We start from the raw sequence: 25,492 nt of genomic DNA, 5'->3' as shown, positions 1-25,492 counted from the left end.
GTCACTGCCTGAATGGCTCAATATGCAAAAATGGCTAATTAGCAAGCATGTTTAGTTATTTATTCGATAGTCATTACTATACTGTGCACGTTGGCAACCTATCTGTGAACAGGTGCAAACAGAATTAGGATAGCTTCCTTTCGTAAAATATGGTACATTGTTTTTATATCTAAGATAATAGGCATGGTGTAATTAGACGATGACATTAAGCGTGTACTCACTTTGGAGCTACTAAACCAAGCGGACGTTTCTTCTATTTCCTGGCACAGGGGGTGTCGGCGAATCACGTAATATTCAGGAATTTAACTATACTATTCTACATTGTCGCAGTGTAATAGCTCGCAAGCATTAGTCTTGGAAAATTATGAATTAAATGTTTCGCTGTTACTGAACGTCTGTTATATTATTCTGTATTCAAAAGCAACTAAAATTCAAGTCTAATGATAGCCGATCAAATCGGGACTCTACAGGACATTGTAACGTGCTATTACATATTAAATACGACAAAATTATTTTCGGTGTGTCCTTCTTTTTGGCCCCGTAACGTGAAACGGAAGCCAGGCAAGAACTTACTGTACAATTATTATTACTATTATAGTTACATTGCAATGGCTGGAATCACTCCGAACCTAAGCTGATATCCCGTGCCATATTCTTTCATAACGCGTTTCTAGAAAAATCAAATAATATTATCTTGAATCTGAATGGTAACGCTAATAAGAGTATCATGACAGGTGCGTAAACGGCGTGATGCGATCTACGGTTCCGCCAAGTTATGGCGACGTTATTAGAACCTAGTGAACGGCTGCCTATTAGGCGGGCAGAGAACTACTTTATATGACTAGCTTAAAAAGTTCTACAGTCCTACTTCCGTCTGTATACCCTTTAATCTAAGTTCAACATGCCTAACAGTACCTGCTGCCAACTGGATCAGTTTGACAGGTTGTAGAAAGAATTGGCCTTGTGTATCAAGTGCGTGCTATCCACTTTCAATCACAATCAATTTCGTTAGATTAGAAAGTCATCTGGTTTCTTTGTTTGATTGCAATGAATGACATTAGACGAATTCTGTTACCCATCACGCTACGGCCAGTAGCGCTTTATGTCTCAAGTTTTACGTACGATACTGTCATTAAGCATTCCATCAGACAGACGGCTGACTGGCTCCCAGAACGACACGAAGCGTGTTCATACCCAGACTCATAACCTGTCTCTAAGACTAGCAAACAAATATGGTACCCATAAACTATGACAGGGACCTCCCGCAGATCGGTTTGCCTAATCGGTTCGTCTTAGCGCTTTCTACCAGTACACGCAGATATCAGTGAGCCGCGTTTGTGCCGGGTGACGTTCAAATAAATACAACTGAGGTTAAGCTCCTGCTCTATATTGCTAAAACGTTACATTCGTGTAATAGTACGAAAGGGGTTTAGATTATTGTGTGATTCTGCCGATAGCGTGTCTAGCGAAGCTCCCAGATACAGTGGACTCAACAAAATCGACGAAGGGTTTGGCGTCTCTAACATTAGTCGAGATTTGCATTGCGATATGTTAAAGTTTATCAAAGAAAACATGTAAGTACGCGGAGTACATTGATGATCATGCCCAATTTATTTAGTAAATGCCTGTTTACATTAATCTGTTTAGTTATTCGGGAGATTCACAGGTCGCTTATAGCTAAACTGTTTATATGTATTATTAGATTAGAGTTATCTACGCATTCAAGATAGATAAAACAGACGGCTGAACGTATAAGTTGCGTTACCTACCAGAGTAAAGTGACATATAAATCTTAACATTAGCATCTGTACTTCAATTGTGCCATTATTTTTGACAGTGCAGTTACTAGCGCCAGCTGCTTGAATTTACTGCAAAAATTAGTTTTACTGCGGATTTAGGAGCACCTTCGTGCAAATTTCACCTTCAACAGAAGAAAGCATATGCACCTTATCATTGTCATGTGAGAGCAAACCTCAATAGGCCTCTACTAAACGGACGAAGGATTTCCATATAATAGCTCACACTCGGCGCCAATACAGTATTTTTTGTGGGGTTGCCTTAAGGATAGGGTCAACGTCTGAAACCCAATGACACTGAAAGGTTCAAAAGCCGCAATTGAGCTTATGAATTAGTTATCAGCTCGATCTACTGCTGGTAAATGGTCATAATTTAAAGCATTCGCAATGCGAGGAAGACTATATATTATACAATTTTGATAATGAAATTCAAATATTAGCCATATATAAACAAAAGCTGAAGATATAATCGCCTAGAGTGCGTATACATTTTTTGATACACCTTGCATATATATACAGGATTATCTGCCACGTTTCTGCTCATTCAACCCGAGTATAAATACACAAGACGAATACTTTGAATCACGATAAGGATATTGTTTATCGTTGTTTTTTTTTACATGAGCATCTGGATGTATTTTAGGGATCTTACCAACTCCGTTCTATCTATTCTCAGGAAAAAATCGACTTTCTTTTGAGAGCTATTCTCAGTGTGCTTTCTAATAATCAGAAGTAAATACTATCAGTATACTAAAACGAGTATGGCCGCGAAAACCCTATGCGCTGTCCCGTGTGAAATGGAGAGCATTTTTCAAAAGCTAATTTATGGAACTCCGAAGTTAGTGATGACGTCATATTTTAGCAATAACGAAGCGTGAATAGATGGACTTGTTCAAGTCGAATTAAATTCAAATAGATGGAGTCATTTCTAGAGGGCTACACTAGACGAAAAATATCTGAAGTATTGCTGTCATCTTTATGTAGTATGAACAACAACGTGACTGGTATCATATACAATGTTATATACTAGGCTTGTGTTATTTTGTTGAATCGACCAGTCGTTCTATAGACAGTTTTAGGCATGTTTTTTATTGAAAGGGAAGACTTTACCACGGTAGAAATTTTTCGGGTCACTATAAAAGGCTAGGGATAGCGTGTGTGTGTGTGTGTGTGTGATGTTAACAGCAGCGGTCTAAGAAGAATGTTCGGTGGTATCGTTTCAGGCCATAGTACGATGGTGTAGTGACTCATTTGAGGAGGCGACGGATTGGTTATTTCCGACGTTATGCTGAAGGTAAGTTATGCGTAATGACGACTTAGAGCGACAACTTATTAGGACACTGGCACTAAGAGGTACTAGCTTCCAAAAGTGAATGAGCGAACTAAGGGTTGTCACCACTGATAGCAATGCTATCAGAAAACAGTTTTGATAGAACATTAAAATACGCGGGACTTCATAAAGCCAGCATAACTGGTATCAATTTGATATCGATATTGTCAACAAGGATGGGCAATTGAATGTTTTCTAGCATGATGCCGAGACGCGTCCAAATTCTAATTCGAACATAAAGCAATAGCCGGGCTCGGAAAAGCGACAAAACATAACGGCGCTAGCAGATAACGCTGGGCGATCGAAAAACCCATTGTAATTTCATAAATTGCAATCATCTCTTATTAAATGACTTTGGTACAGGTTGACCAAGGACGTGGTAGCTTGGCGTCGTTAAATCCTGGCCTATAGGAGTATACGGATGAAGTTACCTAACGCAATATCAAGTTCCATTGATTAATTTTGGCCTGATCTGGTTATCATAATTACAGAGGATCTCAAGATGATGCAAGTAAGCTCTGCGCATACGCATAGAAATCACAAGCTAAGAACCATAAGCCCGCGGATACATTCGTTGGATCGGCGTCATCTAATACTGCCCGCTATATGTTTAAATTTTCCCTCTGCGAGCTCTTCCCTATTAGTTTCCGATATTCAACAAAGTTTGAACGAAACGAAAGTCTGCGCCGTATATTGTGTTAGTTATTCTACGATGTGTAGGCACATATATGCCTTCGATTCGTTGATAACACGGTATTCACACACCCCTTGTGGTCACAGTCAAGTACGCTCTAACTTCAATATGCACCACGCAGTTAATTATCTGGGGTTCTTGGTAAACTTTCTCTTGTCTTAATACGCTCAAATACGTCTCGTCCTTCAATGTTAAGCTTTGGTCAAATGAAAGTTTTATTAAACTACTTTATTAAAACTGAGTACTGTCCCGTATGATTGGATTTAGCTTCTGTATAGTGTTGAGCTCACTGCATATATGGCTTCCATAATAAGTACATAGATGTTTAGATTTTTTCTCATACCGGCAAAGAGTAAAGGGTAAAGAAACTGATTTTTCTTACGTCTGCGCATAAAAATCCCTAGACGTTGCCATGTAATTAGTTCATTTATGAACATTGTAATTTATTGAGCTGTATAAGATAACTGTCACAAATGAGTAATTTTATATTTCGTTTCGAGATAAACAAAGGCTTTACCTGCGTTAAAGTGGATAAAAAAGAGACGCCTGCGCAGACCAATCAGCCTATAGGAATTAATTCCCTGAGCAGACAGGCTTTTCATGTAAAAATATGATAACGTCGGCCCTATATATATACGATCCGCTTAAGCTTAGAGAATATATATATACCTTCTTTGAGCTTAACCGAATCGTGGTTGAAGTAAACAAAATTAGCTTTAGACGTAAAGCTACTGGTAAATCAATAAGCAAATACATTTCTGTGGTTTTGCCGTTTTTATCGCAGTTTATTATTTTATTATATTTTTTTCTCCAGTAAACTAAACCAAGTGGGCTTTGTTGGGTCATTTTCCCAATGTTAAGTTTCATTCAGCGACATGTAAAGTAAAGCGTGTATGTTGTCCTTCGTGTGAAATAACCCGGTCACAAAGACAACCCAAATGGTACGATTCCGGAATTTAGCAGGAAAGAGCAGGCCTACAGGTGGACCCTGGGCCGGGTGATTACGTAGCGTGATTTGGCAATTCCTTGCACTGCCTTTTGTGTTAGCGGATCAGGCGATGGCAGCTTGATTAGTCTAACCTACAGAGACAGCAGCAGGGACTATTCCAATGTATGTTGTTCTTTGGACGTGACTGACATAGCGGGACGCTTCTTTGCTTTGGGTCCGGCTTCGCCTGTCAACAGTAGATATTGTAGGTGAGTTACAGAAAGAAAACTTGTTTAGCTAGCCATGGGGTTTCTGGCTAGAAGGGGTGGGGGGTGAAACGCGCTTTGGCAACGCGTTTGGGCTGTTCCAGTAGAGGAACGAAAATTAACTGGACCGCACAACAGCTAGGACACACAGAACTAAGGCTTATTGGTTTCCCAGTTTGTTTATAGTACGTCTCGTATATGTGGTTATTGCAAAATAACCACACTAAAAATACACCCACGAATCTTGGCCATATGGCCGTTCACAGCTGCAGCCATATTGGTTATGTGGCGCAGTGCACATATCGTATGATCTTAATATAGGTAATCCGATCAAGCGAGTGGCGGTCGGCGGTCTCACTTTTGACTTTAGTTATAATTTACCGAAGAAAGTCTTTTCCTAGCTTTTCAGCGTATTTTCAGAGTAAAAATTCGAGGTAAATTCTAAGTGTGATAACGGTGAGTACACGAAACGAGAACGGTTAGCCCTGAGCTCTTATAACCTCCTTATTCGGCGATCCTTGATGATGTTATGTTCAAAGACCAATCCACTTCCTTTTTATCGATTCTAGCAATATAGAATCTAATATGAGCGGTTCTCACACAATCGTATTTTGTTCGAATTCTCTTCAACCACATGATAACGTCTTACCCTCAACATACACAATTGAAGCCAGATCATGTTCGGAAATTGCGCGCTTGTTTCTACAAGCATTGATAACGACGTCGGTTTCCATATGAAGTTACTCTTCAAGCACATACAAATCGAAACACATCCAATGATTAGTTATGTGTCATGTGAAAGTAAGCATACGTATAAATATATAGATCAAATGCATGATTATCTCCCTAAGTTTTTGCGATCTTACGTTGAAGGGTTCCGGTCAAGGTGGTGTAAAGCTGAAGGCAGGTGAGTGTCTAGTATCGCTGTCTTCGGCCGAAAAGATCTCCGCCCAGGACAACATTAGTTACAACAATTCCAAGGCGAACCAGCTATACCACGGCGGCACGATGGCATCCTCACTCAAAGTACGCTTTCTATTTAGAGCTTTTTAAAGAATAGATTATTCCGCATGCGTTTATTGGCAGCTTGTGCAACGTTGTTCCTATCTGTTTAATAAGTGGGGTACGTCTATTTAGCGAATACACTTTACCTTCTATTCCATCTAATTCGTTCTATATCAGGATGCGTGTCTATTACTAGCATTATTAGATCAATTCGATATTCTATCTACATAATTTAAACTGCTCGTACAATATTCAGGTAATAGGCGTCTGTTAATAAACTTCAGAACTTTCTTCAGACGCGATTTAGATTGAACAGTCCTACTGCACACGCCATTTTTCTGATTGTCCAAGAATCTAGAAGGAAATCTTTCCAGATGACTAAAATAAGCGAAAGTAATGCAGGATACGTATGTAACATCGATGCTGATTATGGTATATATATATAAAAGAAAAACGCCTCTATACACGTTAAACTAATGGTGTGTGATAAATTGTCAGTATTGACAATGTTAGAAACAGATTTTAAAAGGGTGGCGTACGCTTTTCCTCTGCATGATTTTTTAGTATATTAGCGCTAACAGGTTTAAATAGAACGATATGAATATGCTTCGATGAATGATATCAGATATATTTTTCATTTAGAATTACCACAATGGCTGGTCATGAAAAATGGTCCTCCTGTTTAGAGGTAAGTTTCCCTACGGCATGTTTGATTGACGCAATCAGGATGTTGTGCTTTTCCGATGTTTATCGAAATTTTCAGATACGATTCGGCGGTGTCAATGGAGGGAGTGGAATTCCGGTGGCCTTGCTGATGCTACATTCTCGCCGTTGGGCGATTGTGATTTTCCTGGCAGGTTTATGCCTCGCTCTTTATGTGCTGCTACCGCCAGGGTGGTTCTGTCGGAGCGTTTGCGGACGATACGGTTCAGGGGGCACATGGGACACAATAGACGCTCATTATAGAGCAAGCGATGTAAGTCTAGTTTTTCAAATTGATACAACGTTTCTTGTATTTGAATTGATGTATATATTTCTCCGGAGATTGCGTTCGAAAGCCGTCTAGATTTTCCATGTAACGATACATATGTAAACTGAATTTTGGACATCATCTTTATTCTAACGACTAATGTTTTGTATTTGTGACGGCGTGTGTATGCTTTTTGACCTATTTATTCAGAGACTTATCACGAACAAGAGCGGAGCACGTGTTAAATACAATACAGATATGCCGCTAATTTTCGTCGGAGGAATGCCACGAAGTGGAACAACCCTTATTCGAGTACTTCTTGATGCCCATCCGGATGTACGTTGCGGAGAAGAGACTAGGATCATCCCCAGGTAGGCCGACTGAACGTAAAGTTAAGGATCTTGACAAGCAGAGATTGATTTACACCAGATAGGTATCGTAAGGATATGGATAGATACGGTCGAACTTTGCATTTTACAATCGGTCATAATGGATCTATAAAAGTCGAAGAAGTGCTAGTTGCGTTTCATACATATTCTCTTAATCTAAAGTCTTTATTCTAAAGACTTTTAATAATATGTAAAGGCACTCAAGTCTCTCGACAATTTGTGTGCATCGAATATGTCCGTGGCTGATTATTACTCGTTTATCTCGTTACACGTTCCACCGATTCGAACTGTGGCTCTCGATGATCGAATAATCGAATTAAAGGCTGCTGAGTATGAAACAGCAGTGGACGAAAAACCCTACAGAGATGAACCGCCTTCTCGAGGGCGGTATCACCAACGAGGTCATCGATAGCGCTGTTTCCTCCTTCATCCTTGAGGTAACACCTTCACAGTTTTGAAAGATCAATCCTTCGCCTCCCGTTTGTATAGCTTCATCCTGTCTTAACGAAAACTGCCATTTGTTTATTGTGGGTATTGCTTTGTGCGTTACATAGACGTCAGCCTCCTTACTGACTTTTCCTTGCGACGTGCTTGATCTGTAGATCAAACAAAGGTTTGACCACCCTAGGAGACATCGTTTTCGACAAAAGTTTCGTCTCACCGCTCGTGATTTATTCTGTGCCTAGGTGATCGTCCGTCATGGGGAGCCTGCACCTCGTTTGTGTAACAAGGACCCGTTCACGTTACGAGCGGCAACATATCTACATCAGCTTTTCCCTAAAGCCAAATTCATCCTAATGATACGCGATGGCCGAGCAGTCGTTCACTCAATCATTACACGAAAAGTACGTGTCCCATGGATTGCACGTTTTTGTTATTACACATGCTGTATTCTATTTAGAAGTAGAAACTATAAATGGAGCATTTTTATAAAAACTTAAATACTGTTTACTGGACGTGTGCTGGAATCTGTTCTGCGATCGCATACATTTTTCAGGTGACTATAACAGGTTATGATCTGACGAGTTATCGACAATGTTTGAAAAAGTGGAACCAGGCAATGACGAGCATGTACACCCAATGTCAACAACTAGGGACCAAATGGTAAGGTCAAATGAGAACTTCCAATATATTGTGGCCTCAAACTAATGGACTGGTAATTTTTAATAAAGCTTGAAAGATATGAAATACGACTAACACAAAAAAGTATCAGAATTAAATTCATTGTTGCCTAAAATGGCTACATAAAAATGGATCGTAATTTATGCCTAGTTTTTATTTGTTGAACTACTACATTATTGTTAACTAGGTGTTTGCCAGTATATTATGAACAACTTGTACTTCACCCGCGGCCTTGGCTCGAAAAGATCCTTAACTTTCTTGACGTTCCGTGGAGCGATGATGTCCTTCGTCACGACAAGCTGGTTAACAAGCCCGGAGGAATCTCACTCTCGATGTAAGCTGCAGTGCAATGCTATGTCACTCAATAGGGCGAGCGATATTCATAGGTTGTACGGTCGTCGTTTTAAGTTATGTATCATTCCTGAATGTCTTATGCTGTCCGGCGCTGTGTATAGACAGATCGCTCGGTTACTAGTTACGCTTGTTTAAACGTCAAATTCGTTCAAAAATCATTGTAATACGCTGAAATAAAACAAATGTTCACGGACTATGCACCGTTGTGCGATTTTGCCAAGAAATCGAAGCTTGAACTGAGCGATATTTAAGTGCATCTGTCATATTGCTGGTGCTTTGTTCTGTTTATTGACTAGGTTGGAAAGATCGACAGATCAGGTGATCAAACCAATTAACATGGAAGCCCTTTCGAAATGGGTCGGAGCGATTCCCAAAGATGTCGTCAAGGATATGGCACTAATTGCGCCCATGTTGGAATATTTAGGTATGCGCGATGTATATTAAGCTAGCGTGGTAGGTATGTATTACTAAACGTGGAAATCAACCATGTCCTTCGGTTTGATCTTTCTTTCACTATGCCCAGTTTTATACAGATTCACATACAGAATCACAATGACTAATGGTCGTGAGATACAACAAAAAAAATGACTAAGTTCGGGAGGTAACATTTCAAACGGTTCGGTTAAAATCACGTCAAGTCATAGAGCTATGACAGTGGCGCATTAAAACAAGCTGACATTTGCGGATTAATTCCTTGATAATTCTAATAGCCCACCAGTACCAACTAATAGGGTTTTCCATTTCTTTTTTCTGTTATTCGGCACTGTTGTACCACTTTTTAGGCTACGACCCTGCCGCGAATCCACCCGACTATGGTAAGCCCGATTCGTTCGTACTGAACAACACGAAATCGATTAAGCAGAATGTCGAAGAATGGCGAGCTAAGGAAAATGTCGTTGAACGTGAACGTGAAGCTTTGCGACGAAAAATGGCAATGGAAAAGAACCACCATAAAGACGAGCAAGATAACGCCAAGGACCGATAGGTCTCAGCTGACGTAGACAGCTGAAATGACAAGTTCAGGGTAGCGGCACCTGTCGCTTAGGCGTACGATAAACAGCAGTCGATTCCGTCGGTAATATCACGGAATAGCGTCAGTTAAACGCGTTGATACGACCCATTTTATTTAGGCCGTAAATTAACGTTTGTTCTCCTTTAGTACACGAATGCAGTGGCTCAATCCATTGGCAATGAGCGAGAAAATACCGAATCCTAGTTTGTCGATACATCCGTATATGATCATTTCACGTAACTAGTGTCTGGTACCATTCGTCAAGTTATTTTCATTGTGTTTTACATTATATAGCAACGACGCTTATCAAAAACAGTTCGTTGAAGGGTGTGCGTGAGCTTTCAAGAGCATTTCACAGTAATGAATTATATTAAAACGCTTGGCTAGTCCAAGTGATTACAATGACATGTGGTGGCAGATAAAAAGCGAGGAAAGGAGTTCAAATCGCCTGTATTCAAATGTATAGGAAATTTTCTCTAATTTATTGAGAGATTTAACTTTGAATTAGTTATATTTTGTATAGCGAATCAAATAACTGATTACTGCCTGACAATATTTGGATATAGCGGACTATTTGGATAAAGCGAAGTTCCATGCGATTCGCGTCGATGGTCAGCTTCGGTGGACCTTCACAGTTTATCCATAACAGAACAATTAACATGTTTCTCCCTCGGTAGTAAGTACATTGAAAGCTTGTTCTGTTTTAGTCATCATGGCAGCTTCCTTTTATCTGTTGCATCGTCCGTGAGAGTAACGTATTGAACCTGCCTCCACAGTTAGTTTTTTCCCTATGATTTATTTACTCTTTACTGCCTCCCTGCGAGTGTTGACCGGTGTTCTCTCGTTTCGATTTATTACTGTTTTACCATATTCTTACTTAATTTGTATTGCATTGCATTCCATAGAAACCATCATCTGCGGACTTAGACATCGTTTTGCTCAGTTAATGGTCTCCTGATACCTGCTCCTTTTCCTCTTGCTGTACGTCTTCTGTTGTATAAACTTAGTCACGTTACTCTGATGCTTTTATACGGGTAACGCTTTTCTAACATACCGGATGTCTACTGTTTTCTACTGGATGCTGATGTGTTCTATCGTTTCTCAGATACCTTGTGTTATCATTAGCTTTTACAGTGAAAGATGTGTTCCGCGCTTATTTTCAAGTGTGTATTTAAGCTTCAAAATGATAACATCTAAAGTCTTAATGAAATCAATCGTGGATCTAGACTAAATGACCATCGTGTTTGCCTTGTTAGCATAATTTACGACTCTGTTCACCGGCTAAGTGCTCACCGGAATTTAGTTTCTAGTTAAATCGGCCCCCAAACGCACAGGTTGCTGTATCACTCAACGCCGCAGGATTTCCTAGGATTTTTTTGAAATTTGGAAATATAAAAGAAGTTAGGTTCCATATCGGGGCATTGTAAGGCAATAACGGCTGGTTTTGAGACGTAGTTCTAACCGAATAAAATATCGCTAAGGATTTCTGTGAGCTTTCCATTTCGGAGTTGAACAGTAGACCGCAGCTTTTGAAATCACTAAAGCCAGCATATGAGTTTCTGTGGTGAGAGTATGTTTGTTCCCGTATTGCAGCAGAATTTAGAAGAATAGAACTTTCGTACAATGAGCGATCGGCGCACAAGACAAATGTTTCACGACGCATTTTCTACGTTGTAATATCTAGTAATTGAATTGTTTTTTCTAAGCGCTGCTTCGGTTTTTGAATAGAACGTAGAATGTAGCTAGCTGTATACCGAAGAGTGTATCAAACAAATGTCTCTGGCCTGACAAAAGCATCGATGCGTAATCTTTACGCTAAAGGTTTCTCGTTCAATGAAGGCTCGGTGTACAGAGAGATAACTAAATTCCAACAAGTACCATTTCCCGAAAAGGATAGATTTCCACAACGTCTGCTTAGATTTATTACATTTGTTCAAATTTAGATAGAAGACTGATCCACTCAACCTGTTTCTACGATGCAAGTGCTGATTAGTGCCCCATTATATTTGTACGTCATTTTGTAAAGCTGTGATCGTGTTTTTGTCGGGAGATGTTGGAATCGCTATGGATCTCATTCCCTGTCAATCATTTATTTCTGTTGGCATTATTGTATCTACTGGAAATCTACCACAAGGAGGCGTGATCCAGCCGATACGCTATCCCAATGTGTAATGACTCGGTAATGGGAAACGATGAAAGGAGACTAAATCCTGACCTCTAATGTTTACACAGCAAAATGTAAGGAATACTGGACGTCCGTCAGGGGCTGCTTTGTTTCGTATTTCATCAGGGTGCCGCTGTCAGCCTGCAAATATTGAAACAGGAACTGGTGTCTTCTTAGGTATTTTGTGTTCTCAGCGCCGTCTGAGCTCTGTATCTGTAAATCTATTGTTCTATCAGAACTCTGTCATACACTACACAGACTTGGAGAGACGGTACATTCGAAACGAATCAAAGTGAAATCTTATGTCAAACTAAAGGTACAAGATAATGAAATTAAAACACTTAGATATTATTATTAAGAATAACAAAAATTATTGGCATCGTACATACGAATTGGGAAGTCGACAAGTAACTGGATCAACATGAAGTGCTCAGACTCGAATTTGTCCTGGACTAGATCGAAGTTACGTAGCGACTATATTGTATTGTATAGAGATTATAAACATATGCATACGTGCACGAAGCTAAATGATACGTCAAAATATTTGTAGATTACCGCTGATTTTGAACAATGTGTTGACATCGATGAATCACGCGATTTTTCACGAAGTTTTCACGAAACGGTATAATGTAATTAAAAAGATGCTTCATTTATGGGCGCAAATTTGTATACCAAATATTTCTCGATCCGATGTTAAGTAGCAGACGATAATATTAACCGCAATGCAAAACAGGGCGCTAAAAATACACATAGCTTAGACCACGGTAGGAATCAAGTGGGAAGTAACAACAGTGAGAACACCGAATCTAATCATGTATAACTAAACGTCAATTAGCAATGTGACAACAACTAAAGCACCCCAATAGTAACATAGTAACATCATATATATGGAGAACAAAATGGACTGGAGCCAAGTTGATGAAGCTGCAGATGTCCTTTGATGCGCGAGTGTTGAATTGTATAATAAAAGAAGTATATTTAAAAAATGACTCAAGCAGTAAAAACGAATAAAACAAACCTGAATTCTAGGTTGCCAAAATTAAACTGACTATTGATTTAACCAATCTATGAGCTTGCAAATGGTAAAAATCAGTTTGATTTTTGAGTATATCTACGATGCATCTCGATAGTATTGTCTAGTTTGTATTCTAACTATTTAATTGTTAGCAGATAGGTCGTACAAAATCCACAAGATGCAATCTTGCTTCCTTACCTTTGCAATACATGTTGGATCGGATGGGTACGTAAATTAAGTTGTGTATAGTTCACCTAAAACTTGCCAATGAAGATCAAATAAATTTTTTCGCAGAAAAGATTTAATCAAAATAGTCATTGACAATAGGAGAATTCGGTAAAGTTCACTTTTAAGAGTTCTGATAGTTAAGTTGATGACTATTAACCAGCGTGTGTCCCTATTGTTTTGTGTTATATTTTTGGAGTAAAATCAGTTAGCGTATTGCCTATTAATAGTTGAACTCATGATGTTGGACTTCAAGATTGTTTAAAATGCGTGACAAAGATAATTTTAATATTCTACAGGAATGAGATTACGGTTTGCCTCTGTTTAGGTATAAACTAATCTTCGGAAAACTTTTGAATATGCAAGCAAATTTGAATTTGTTCGTTTTAGAGTCTTGTATTATAGGATACTAGATAAACTGATAAAGCTTAATACATACATTTTATTATTTTAAAACTACTCCGGCTTCTAGGTCCAATAAGGTGAAACTGAAGTATGGTGTTGGAGTTATATTTTCGAAAAAAACAATGACGCGATGCCTGAAGCCATACTGCTTAATTACCTTCACGTTGGGATTGTCTAAATACGCCCGTCTAGCGTACAATCTCTGATCTAAGATCTGATTTTGGTCGGCAACATCTGCTTGCTGTGCATTCTACTGTGAAAACATTATAGTGAATGAATACATGACGAGTGTAATCAGAGTTTTTCTAATGCTAAAGATATCAGAGCTTATGACCAGCGACGGTAGAGTGCAGGTTTGCTTTCCAAAATTCTACTATATGTCTGATTCGACAAGATGCGCAAAGTCCAGTACTTTATCAAAGATACCCTACATTTCTGCTTACTTCAGTAATACACCGTTTAATTAACGCTTGACTTCAAATGAATTATGGTCCTTTTCATGGAACATAGCTGTGTTAATTTACTAGATAATATGGAGCGATGTATCCAATATACGTCATTATATTCCGTATTTATTTATCAATAAACAATTTGTTTACAACAAAGAATTGGTTTTAGTATGTAAATAGAGCACGAAAAAATGCGTATGCTCAAATAAATAAATCTTATTGAAAAAATTATAATTTGATGCAACAACTAAAGGAAATCTCATAACGTCATAGGACATAACAGAGAAAGTTCCCTATCTATGGTTTTGTCTTCATTTAAAAGGTTTTCACCACAAAGGTTTTTCACAAATGTGTTTTAAGTACAATTTAAATATCAACCTGAGCTCAAAAATTTAGCTATATCCACGTATTTAACCTTTCGGAACTGCAACCAACCATACCTTCAACTTGTCTTTTCCAGAAAACTTAATGGAAATATTGGATTCTGCCTGCACGTTAATCTATTTTTATTCTGTAGCTTTTACCGTGTTTTACATCCGTTACTCAAACAATTAATTACTTCAGATGGCTGGATCCCAGCACGAAACTAAAAGGTTAAGGTCTATTGTGTAGGTGGCAAGGGCCAAGTCAGACTGTTCCACCACTCACTCATCTGTTTACTCAAGCGAGCATCCCGCGCATTGTCCCACGCACTAACGGTAATGCGTTCATCCTCGTGGATGTCTGTATCGGGGACTTCTCATATAGACGTCGTCTGCTAGCGGATCATCCAGTCAGCCTTCCGTGGACCTTGTGATCTGCAGCAGTCGTCAGTGTTTGCTCGTAGTTGACGAGTGGTCGGGCAAGCCAGTGGTGCATGAAAGTAACAGAAAACGTTACAAGTAAATACCTACACTCTAAAATAGTGACCCTACACTCCTGTTTTATTCTTAACAACAATGCTTTTTGCGGTTGCGCGGAAATGTGGCCTCCTAAGCGCAACTGTTACGCGGACTAGCCCCGCAGCGCTGAACCGTGGATTGTATAATTATTCGCGAGAGCCATTCATGGCTCTAGATCGCAAACCGAAAACAGTCAGCGCCGATGAAGCCGTTAGTGTAGTAAAATCAGGTAAGTAAGTTGATTAAAGCAGTGAACACAAAGACGTACGTATTCATTTAATAGTTCCAAGTCAACGTCACTATATATTTGTAATGTAAAATTTTGTCAGCTCTGTGATTGCCAATGGGCGTCTGTTCATTAAGTGTATTTTTGGTTTTTGGGTCAGTTTCTCCCAAACCAGTTCTGCTTTTTTTTATGATACGGCAGCAGCAGTCACCAGCATTTGAGTAATTGCATTATCTCTGTGGTTATGCCAGGAACATGAAAGGATCATTTGAATTTCCTTTTCCGGAAAAAGTGCGACGACTTTTACGTAAATTTTTACAAAGTATCTCAAAAGTGCAAAGTAATTTGCACCTTTGAAATAATTTATTCTGCTTTTTTTATTATCAAGGTTTTGGCGACGCAATATTGTTGTGTACTTATTCACAAGCATGTTTTAACAAGAAACGGTTCCTAGAACTTGCATGTATTGTCTATGAGGGAATAGATCAGTCGGTACTATGTAGTGGTTAGAAACGAATGTTAGTCTTCGCTCAGTTATATTCCATCGTTATTCGACTTCCGTGTAGTTAATTCACATCTGCCAACAAAGGTCGCTACGAGGTTTCTCTAAGCAAAATTTCCATTTTAATTACGTTTACGTCTTTCTTAATCAAAATATTTTTTTCGACTGTTAAAAATTATATTTCAATTACAATAATTTCAGTTCCTTCGTCATTTTACTGTACTCCCTTTGTGAGGACACTCCACTCCCCGACGAACAACTTAAATTACTGCATGTACGTGTCGAACAATTTGCACTTGCCGATGTTAATATTCTCGCTCGTACAATTCACTGAACTGTAGTTACCGTTGTGCCTGGTTCCCCGCTTCCTAGGCGCCAGAAAGCATGAGTGATCTCCATAGAAACCCACCTTCGTTTTGAGCAAACCTATTTTGAGCGCTCCTTTGCATAAAGACTTATGCGTGGTTTCACGATCAGGGTGCTGTGATACTGTTATCAGAATGAGCCAATCATAAGCATAACTGCCATTAGCTAGACAGTGTATTTTGACGTTGGCATTAGTCATCAAGACTGTTGCCTTGCATGCATCAACAAAGTTTCATGCCATGATCATTCCATGGGCGGAAGCAGCAAAAACACACTACCATTTCGCGTTTCGTATCGAACGATCTCAAACGATGGACATCGCTTGACGGCCAGTGAGAGGGCACGGTCTTTACACAGATCAGTATTGGACTTCGATAGTCAATTCCTTGCTAAAATGTTACTCCTGTGGACAAAACCGATTGGTTGTCCATCTCTTAAGCATTGTTTTTGTTGCCCCTATCTAAAGAGATTTTTGCAAAACGTGATGATACAGTGAAGTTGCTTTACTGCTACAAATGGCTGGATAGGTGACTAAGTGTTCGTGAGTAGTCGAATAGTGTGCGTTATTAGATGCAACGCAACAACAGTAAAGTGACCTTTTGCACGATAGTCTTATAATGTTCCCTCAGTCATGGTCAATGAGAAACAAGTAGCGGTAATATTTTCAACTTCAAATTAAAGAAAATGATATATACTACTCTAAATACGTTTTCGGGGAAAAAGCCTAGTTAGAACTACTGAAAACAGGTACATCATGAACGATAGGTAACCTCGACAGTAGTACTCGAATCGAATGTTAAAAATTCGGTAAATCATTGCTTGGTATCGTCTACTTATTGTTCAATATTTGTTCTTAGTACTTTTGGCTGCATCAATTATGACAAATCTACCATCATATCACGACTATATTATGATAACAATTTATACATTTTCTATTCTTAGCAGTAATTACAATGGAATGCATTAATTCAGTGATATTCATTCTTGGCTATATGAGGCCTCTTATTGGCTAATTATTGCACGCGTGACAGCTAGGAACTAAGTCCATATATCGCCAATATGACTCGTTATGGTGATTGCATTGACTCATGCGGTCCGTGGGGTAGGTGGAAAAGTATCTTCTATGAAATAATCTTTTGTAATAGAATAATACGCTTCAACTGGGCTGAAACAGTCTATCTCTTATATTGGATCGAAACAACCCGCTATGAAGTGATGGTCTCGTGGCTTGACACAATTATTTATGGGAAGCCAGCCTTGCTTGGCGGGGGTAGCGTTGTGGGCTTTTGATTTGTTCGTCTAATCCGTTTGTGCTGATTAGATTCTAAATCTAATCATGTACTCTAGAAGAGTATATGATATATTCTTTCAACGCGTTTCCATACCTATACCAAAAACTGCATGTAGAAATTGCGCACATCGCTAATGTTCGAAATCATATCTCATAAATGAGGTTACGCAGTATAACAAATACATTGCTAACAATAATCGTCACGCCGACTAGCTGTTTACTACAGTGCTCGTTAGGGGTCGTTTCAGATAAGCGGAGTCATGAAAAAGGTTCAAATATCAGGTAAAGCCCACGTTAAATGTTAATTATCTACGTTAACTACGTTATCTATTAACACGTAGAACTGTTGGTTTTATCCAGTAGAATCTTGTAGAATCGTGTTAACTCCAATGCAGAGAGTGAGAGAGAGAGAGGGTTGCAATTCAAAAATGTTCAATTCAAATTCAACTTTGGGTTCATATTCCTAGGCACAGTAAGTGATGGATCAAAATGAATTCTATTTACATCATAGAAACAAACGGTTTATTTGACGAAAACTGATTATTGTAATTTTCTTTATATGGCGATCTAAAATTGTTATAACAGTTGCGAAAACTATGAGAAAGGTAAGCAACGAATCCATGCCTCTATAATAAGGGGATGATTTTTGAGGGACAATCGCGGTATCGCTGTTGATTATATATTGTAAAATTTTGTGCCCTTATTTTCTAATGGACCTCGGAACATAGAAACAACGATATGTTTCCACGATCAACGCGAAGATTTCTGATTAATATTACACAAAGCCTAAAAAGCTATCACCATTTCATAAGTTAAGCAGATTGGTAAGCTCGTTTGTTAGGCCAACAGACTCTGATCATTAAATAGACAAAGTTGAACCAGTATATGCTGAAGCTCGATTCGATGCGATTCGGCAGAAAAAGACAAGCGAACTAGGGTGAACACTCCAGTGAAGGCACGTGCGTTCCATGCCCATGGAAAAACGGAATGCGGTACGGGGCAACTTCTAGCCAATTTCTATTCCGCTATAGTAATATGCTAGCTAAGAACGACAACTGTATTACTATTTAACACGTGTAACTGAGATGAATTTTTCGCACCTTTGGGTAACTCGCGTGTAGTGTTTTACCGTTTATCGCTAATAATACTCTGTATGTTTGATTCCTTTAACTATGCGCTCGATCTACTCTAGGCAAAAGCTCCTAAAACGTACACGAAATTTATTAGTAGGTAAAAGTGATATGGGTCGCTGTTTCTATTCGGTACGCAGCTGAGAGGGCTCGTTCAAGTATTTACCTCTTCTTGAAGTCCTTCTCCAGATAGGTGGACAAGCGTTTGTTTAGCCGGTGACAGACAACGAAGAGGAAGCTACTTATAGGTCCTGGTCACTACTAGTCGTGTTTGGAAGGTAGTTTCGTAGAAGCGGGCAAGAAGGACAGTGTAGCAAGCTCTGTTTTATTATGAATAAAGGGCTAACTTATCGTAAGTTGTGTGTGGTATTACTAAAAGACACCGCTCACAAGAAAAAGGAAAGTTTCTAGTGTGATCATTTTAAGTCGTTAACATAATAATTGCACACATAGCATAAGTCAATGGATTTGCGAAAGACTTTCAGACCCACCAAACAGGTGAGCCGTCCGAGACTGTCAACGTTACAACAGCTAATTTATGGAAATTGGCATAATTCACAAACTTTCAAGCACTTGTGTCTCCTCGCAGGCTTCAAATTGTATGGCCTGCTGACAGTACCCGAAACCTATTATCCTCCAATTTGATGTGATATTCGAAAGAAGAAAGCACTTGCTCAAAAAATTGATCAAAATTACAAGTAGGTAGGCCATAAAGAATGCACTTTTACTCCTGGGGACCTCGCTGTAGCCTTGCGTAGGAAATGAGGGAATATATTTGCTGTATGTAAAATGTATTGCGAATAGTCTGACGGAAAACATGAGACAAGTGAAAGGTGTTGGTAGAATGAAGCCAAACTAATGATAAAACTACAACTGAACACTGAAAAAAAAACGTGCGATACTGGTTCAATATCATAAGGTTATTTTTGCTGCTCGATATGCACGACTTGCTTTTGTCTATTTTCACATTCGTGTGCAAGTGACACGTACAATACAAAAGGTAGTTTATTTTTACGAAAGTTTGAACCGACTTATTCGACAATGCAACCCTATTTACAACCAATGCGACTAGCAAGACACAGTTTCGCAAGAGACAAAGTCGCGTTCAATGTATCTATTTTTAGAACGAACTAGCAAACCTAGTACTCTCTGACCTTACCAAGGAAAGAGACAAGGGGTGAGTGGGTCTTCTCTTCAGGTCTTCGAATGGCTGAGAAAGACTCGAAGGTCACCACTACGCAGGCTGCGAATATAGGAAACTGAAGTATTAAACCACCCATGGGAGTGGTCAGGTAGGACGCTTTGTAAAAACAGTCATATGGGTATGTTTAAAATTATGCGAGTTTTGTCCCATGTATCTTGAAGAATATCTCGCTCCGTTCTGAACTGATATCTGCGCGTAGGCTAGCAGATGTTTGAAAAATATCATATATTCCAGATATAAGTAATAACAGATACTAAAATGGCAAAAAAAATCTCGTGTTGATTTAAAAAGGACGAAGTACTTAACTCAATTTTATGAGGATGTGTAGGTCAGCTCTGTGATAAAGTTTAATCGTTATACACGAGAACTCGAATCAATTCCATTTCAAACAGGTTTTGCTGTTTATTTTACCGACTGCATCTGATGGCATGCTGTTGTAGGGTCTGATGAATCATTACCTCTTTTTTTATTAATGAAATTAATAATAAAATAAAATAAATTAATAAATCACGACACAACACAGAAACGTTTGTTTTCCTGTTAATTGGTTTATTAGTACTGAGTTCGAATCGGAATACGCTCGCAAATCTTAGAAGCTTCAGATTTACTCAATCGACACAGTCCCATGTGGTGTCTATGTGGAACGAACCACTCTCTTTAACAGTTGGCTTGATATTTTATGGTGTATTACTGTTTGGTTAATTCCTGTCGTCAAAATATATTCGAGGGATTATTGCTGTTATTATTTTGTCACACTGACATAATGAGCACTTGAAAAAGCAAAAGAAATTATCATACAGCATATCCAAAATTTGGTCCTTGAATTAGTTCTAATGAACAAATCGTGTCATTTCAGGCGATGTGGTATTTTTGCATGGAGCAGCAGCCACACCACGTGCCCTTGTGCCAGCTCTTGCCGAGCACGGCAAAAAGGCTGGTCTTAAGGGGGTCACGGTCTGTCACATTCACACCGAAGGAGCGGCTGAATACAACGACCCAAGCTGCGACGGTATCTTCCGGTATGTTTTTGGTGATTTTTGCCAAAACAAACAAGTCCTTCAAAGTGACTAGTAACTTCCGCTAAATTAAGCTAGTTAGCTGGACGGCAGCCACACTGTTTAAAGGTTTGAGCATCTTATAATCCTCTGATGATGTCAAATTTAGTTTGCTTATAGTTACGAAATTGATGATTGGTAGATAACGCGATTGAAATATAAACTTCAAATGGATTGCACATGAATATTAAATGTATCTGCTGCCAAGAGCAATTTTTTGAAGTTGATGTTGATCCTATTTTGTTGCTTGATGACGTTACGATTTTGTCTGCGAAGTATAGATCATGCTCGTTCTTCACGGGGGCCAACTGTCGCAAGGCAATTGCGGAAGGTCGAGGAGATTTCATCCCAATCTTTCTCGGCGAGATCCCCCTTGTGTTTCATCGAAAAATTATGCCCGTTGACGTAGCCATGGTCACGGTGTCACCTCCTGATGAACACGGGTACTGTTCTCTCGGCACCTCCGTAGACACGACCCGGGCCGCACTGATTCACGCAAAGCATATCATTGGACAGGTATGTTAATCCATTAAGAAATAATTTCCGTTTTGCTCTAGTATGATTGAGAACATTAATTAACGTTCGGCGGACAAGAGTTTCTCTAAAAAGCTTTTTTTTAGTTCGATTGCAAGCGAATATTAAACATGGCTTTCTCAGTTCGTACTGCATAATGTAAGACTGCTCGAATAAGACTTATGTGATTTTCACTTGTAACTTATAGTGGCCATTAAAAAAAAATATCTTTTTATTGTATCTACCATCATAAACCTTATCGCTAGTATCGCCGGCAGGCTACGTCAACACTTTTTGTCGAAGTCATATTAACGTCAAACTCCGGTTTTGTTTACTCAATGGACGACTGCCCCTGATGTATACAGGTAAATAAGAACATGCCGCGAACATTCGGTGATGCATCGGTTCACATATCGCACTTCGACTCACTTGTAGAGGGACACATTCCATTGCCTCAACATAAAGCTAACGAGCTCAGTGCTCCTGAAATTGCTATCGGCAAGCACATTGCAGAGAACCTTGTCGAGGATGGTGCTACGCTACAGGTCAGTGATTGAGCTATATTATAATAATAAATTGTGTAGTTTTTTTTGTGTCTACACATCCGTTTATAATTTTCATTTTTATATTCTCACAGAAGCTGGATAATATGGCGCCTGGAGTATGACGGGTTCAATGTAATGACCCGTTGCCATGTAGCAACAAATGCTGAAGTCAGAGGGCGAAAAGCAAAACTTTGTTCAAATCGGCAGATGTTACAAGACTGGAACCGGCGGATGTTTGTCATAACATCATGTACTTAACAAGAGAAGAATAATGATACGTAAACACCAATGTGTATGAGTTTATAACAATAACTAGAAATTTATTAGAAAGCATATGGACGGGAGAATAAATCGTTTTCTTGGTCCGTTACGTCTTGTTTCAGATGGGCATTGGCGCGATTCCTGACGCCGTTCTGACACAGCTTGGCAATCATAAAGATCTAGGCATCCATTCAGAAATGTTCTCTGATGGAGTTGTCGACCTACTGGCTACTGGCGCTATCACGAACAATAAAAAAGTCATTCACCAGGGAAAACTGGTGTCCTCGTTTACGATTGGCACCCAAAAGCTTTTCAACTGGATGCACAACAACCCTTCGCTTGTCATGCTTGATACCGGATTTACGAACAATCCTCAGGTAAGTTATTGATTAGTAGCCGTAGTACAAATGCTCTGAATTTTAAGGTTCATTATTAACAAAAACTCATATGAACCTTGAAACCCTCAATAGTTACCAAATAGTGTAAATTGGAGCCAGAATCGCGTTCAATTAAAAATATCCCATTGAAGCTGAGGTCTTCATACACTATTTTTGATCTCTTTTTCTGTCATTATCAGATAATTTGCCAGAATCCAAAGGTAACGGCAATCAATTCTTGCATTGAGGTCGACATAACCGGTCAAGTCGTTTCCGATTCGATTGGACCACGTATCTATTCGGGCTTCGGTGGACAAGTGGATTTCTTGCGCGGCGCAGCTATTTCTCAAGATGGCCGCGGCAAACCGATTTTGGCCATGCCTTCTGTTACCACCAAGGGCGAATCAAAGATTTCGGTGTTCAATAAGGTTGGCTCGGGCGTAGTAACCACGCGTGCTCACGCCCATTACATTGTTACCGAATACGGTATTGCGTCACTGTTTGGCAAGTCCCTCCGACAACGGGCGCACGCCCTTATCAACATTGCCCATCCCGACCATCGGGCAAAGCTCGAGGAAGAGGCTTTTAAGCGGCTTAAATGCATGCCATCACCTTAAACGATCCCCGGATAATCGATGCCGCAATTTGAGCAGGTGCGTACAATACCAGTCCGCGTCGTATACACCTTTTTGTAGAAATCGATGATGAATTTTATATATGAGCACAGAATCGCCGATCGCCAGCGGCAATGACATCGTCTTGGGGGGACAAACAAATGAAAACGTCACTCATACCGTACAATAGATGATAACAATAGGTAATAAAATTCGTCCATGAAAAACACGATAATTACAAATAACACCAAGGATAAAGAGTCTACAATTATTTAAACGAAACATGACTGAAACGTCACAAGCACGAATAAATATAAGACATTGTAAACATAATTGTTTTTACAGAGCCGGGTTCTTTCTTTTTTAAGTTTTTTCAAAATATAAGTAGTCAATTTGTCAAATATATAAGGTCGCATCCGTAATCAGACGACTTGACCACGGAGACCAAGAGAAAAAAAAGAGAGGAATGTACTTTAGCTGGAAATTATTCGAGAACTGAAGAATGTTAAAAAAAGCAGCAATGCCTTTACTCAGGTACAGGCAGGCAATCTTTTACTCAGGTACAGGGAACTATTTTTAATTAGATGGGCGCTTCTCATATATATATATATATATGGGAAGCAGCACTTCATATGTATATATGGTGTGCTACTGTATATGAACTTGCGGGAAAGTTAATAGAATGGTAGCGTTTTTTGTGCAAAAAGATTTGCAGCGTTTGTTTTCAGCGATGCATGTAAGCAACATAGAGGGAAAGAGATAAGGCTTCGCTAAGGAGAAAAACAAGTTGTTCAACCTTTTTTTTTTTAATTAGTCGTTAGCAAACTTAACGACAAAAGCAGATGCCGCATGCATAGGTGGCTGTCATTAGAGGTTGAATGTAAAATATTTGTTAGAATGGATACTACCGCAATGATCTGTTTTAGAACAAAATAGCCGTGAATTTGGGCATCGATTACTGGTAACAATGACAAGTGCAGATCAATGAACTGATAAAATCAAGAAATAAACAGATCTATCACGCGGACTCGTTGTTTTTGCTGACAAACTCGTGCGTAGAATGCATGCTTCATCTCAAGTAAAATATAATTCTTTGGTATGTTAAGATTCTTTCTCCACCTATTTGATAGAGGTCACTTCAAATGTCTCAGGTGAAACAACTGAAATAAATTCGATGGTTTCGAATTCCTCCAGTCATACGTGGCTGGCGGCGTTATGCCATTAGCGTAACTTCTCGCAAGTGAATAAGATTATTTTTTGTTTAAGGTCTGGTTTCAGCCGATTTGCGGCTGCACTGAGTCCCTTAAGATTAAGTGCAAACTTTAGTTACGATAGATGAATACATAAATGTAAATTAGTATCGTGATACATCACGTAAATGTGACATTCTTCATTTCGAATTGTTAAATTTGCTCACATTAATTAACTTCACTTTATAGCTCTACGAAAAACCTGGTGTTTCGTAGCGGCTGTTGATAGCCAGTTGCAAATATTCTACCTCTAAAATAATTAAATTTTCAAACCATAGGGACTAGCTCTGGACTATTCGTTTGGTAACGATTTGTCACTCAAGCAGTTCAAAATTTAAAAAAATGACCTTAGCTCGTCTTATCGCAGAGTTTAGGTAAATATACCCTATCAAAATTCATCCAAATATGTGCATTCTAGATTAAATATCAAAAAGTGTTAAAGTTTATTACTTAAAAAATATTTAAAATTCTCTTTCGTTTAGTCGATCGTCGAAAGTTTATAAAGACGAGAAAAACCAGCATTTAAGTGCAGGCTCACAAGAACCTCTGCAAGGAAGGAACAAGAAGTTGATATGATTTAGCCAATAGAAGAAACACACTCTGAGCAATTCTTACGATGTACAGCACGCAAATGTGTCTTTATTATTCTGGAAGAACCGCGAAAATTGGTCCATGCACTACTCTCGTTGCTATCTGTTAACCAGATTTCGACCGTAGAAATCTAGTCAGGTGTATTTTAATTTTACACTCCCGTGGCTCTCAGTCATGAAAAGCTAGAAAACAATGGAGATTGTGGATCTGAGGAAGATTTCATGCAAAAAACAGGCTAGGATATCTTAAAGCTCTTAATAAAGGAAGTTATCCTGTAATACGTTTACATTAAATTGGCGAGATATACACAAATCCATGCCTAGAGGCTTTTGAGGATCGATTCCTCTTCAGGAACCACGAATTTCGAGTCTAAGTCCTATAGATTAAAGTCAGCATCCATGCTATTAAAACGATTTTGCCAGTACTGACCACAGTTCAATGTATAGTCCCAGACGCAACATTCGTTTAATTTAACATATTATATAATTATAAGCACTGTTTAAGTATTCAACATCTCTTCGAATCTATCGCCCACAAAACAGTTTCGCGACCGTATCTGCAA

At 39.0% G+C, this 25,492-nt stretch overlaps 2 protein-coding genes and 1 long non-coding RNA gene across 12 annotated transcripts in view; 2 read left to right on the top strand and 1 right to left on the bottom strand.

The window, feature by feature from the left end:
- The window catches only part of LOC111265361 (protein-tyrosine sulfotransferase 1), a 31,656-nt gene extending 18,582 nt beyond the window's left edge, over positions 1-13,074 (top strand). For 5 of the 10 annotated variants that reach the window (XM_022841964.2, XM_022842007.2, XM_022841982.2 and 2 more), the window contains 10 exons: positions 3,020-3,090; positions 5,888-6,040; positions 6,783-6,995; positions 7,200-7,360; positions 7,701-7,815; positions 8,065-8,223; positions 8,376-8,482; positions 8,688-8,834; positions 9,151-9,278; positions 9,637-13,074. In XM_022841964.2, the coding sequence (XP_022697699.1) occupies positions 3,082-3,090; positions 5,888-6,040; positions 6,783-6,995; positions 7,200-7,360; positions 7,701-7,815; positions 8,065-8,223; positions 8,376-8,482; positions 8,688-8,834; positions 9,151-9,278; positions 9,637-9,839 (1,395 nt within the window). In that variant the 5' untranslated portion in view covers positions 3,020-3,081 and the 3' untranslated portion in view covers positions 9,840-13,074. Of the gene's footprint in view, positions 1-2,728; positions 2,758-3,019; positions 3,091-3,617; positions 3,638-4,938; positions 5,018-5,887; positions 6,041-6,782; positions 6,996-7,199; positions 7,361-7,700; positions 7,816-8,064; positions 8,224-8,375; positions 8,483-8,687; positions 8,835-9,150; positions 9,279-9,636 lie in introns of those variants that run through there. The other 5 variants (XM_022841973.2, XM_022842042.2, XM_022842052.2 and 2 more) reach the window with 4 other exon arrangements.
- LOC111265437 (uncharacterized) lies at positions 4,968-5,958 on the bottom strand. The gene is made up of 3 exons (XR_002683466.1): positions 5,881-5,958; positions 5,675-5,759; positions 4,968-4,995 (listed from the first exon to the last, which is right to left on the bottom strand). It is a non-coding gene; the product is annotated as an uncharacterized LOC111265437 (long non-coding RNA).
- A 1,815-nt stretch (positions 13,075-14,889) lies between the features above and the next one.
- LOC111265505 (succinyl-CoA:acetate/propanoyl-CoA:succinate CoA transferase) lies at positions 14,890-24,116 on the top strand. The gene is made up of 6 exons (XM_022842245.2): positions 14,890-15,234; positions 20,581-20,743; positions 21,061-21,295; positions 21,658-21,837; positions 22,221-22,475; positions 22,676-24,116. The coding sequence occupies exons 1-6, from the start codon at positions 15,063-15,065 to the stop codon at positions 23,090-23,092; spliced, it is 1,422 nt and encodes a 473-aa protein (XP_022697980.1). The 5' UTR covers positions 14,890-15,062; the 3' UTR covers positions 23,093-24,116.
- Positions 24,117-25,492: the final 1,376 nt, after the last annotated feature.

This window comes from Varroa jacobsoni, unplaced genomic scaffold, assembly GCF_002532875.2.
Source record: "Varroa jacobsoni isolate VJ856 unplaced genomic scaffold, vjacob_1.0 scaffold_103, whole genome shotgun sequence".
Lineage (NCBI taxonomy): Eukaryota > Metazoa > Arthropoda > Arachnida > Mesostigmata > Varroidae > Varroa > Varroa jacobsoni.
Note: the sequence above shows the minus strand (reverse complement) of the source record. Positions and strands in the feature narration are given on the sequence as shown.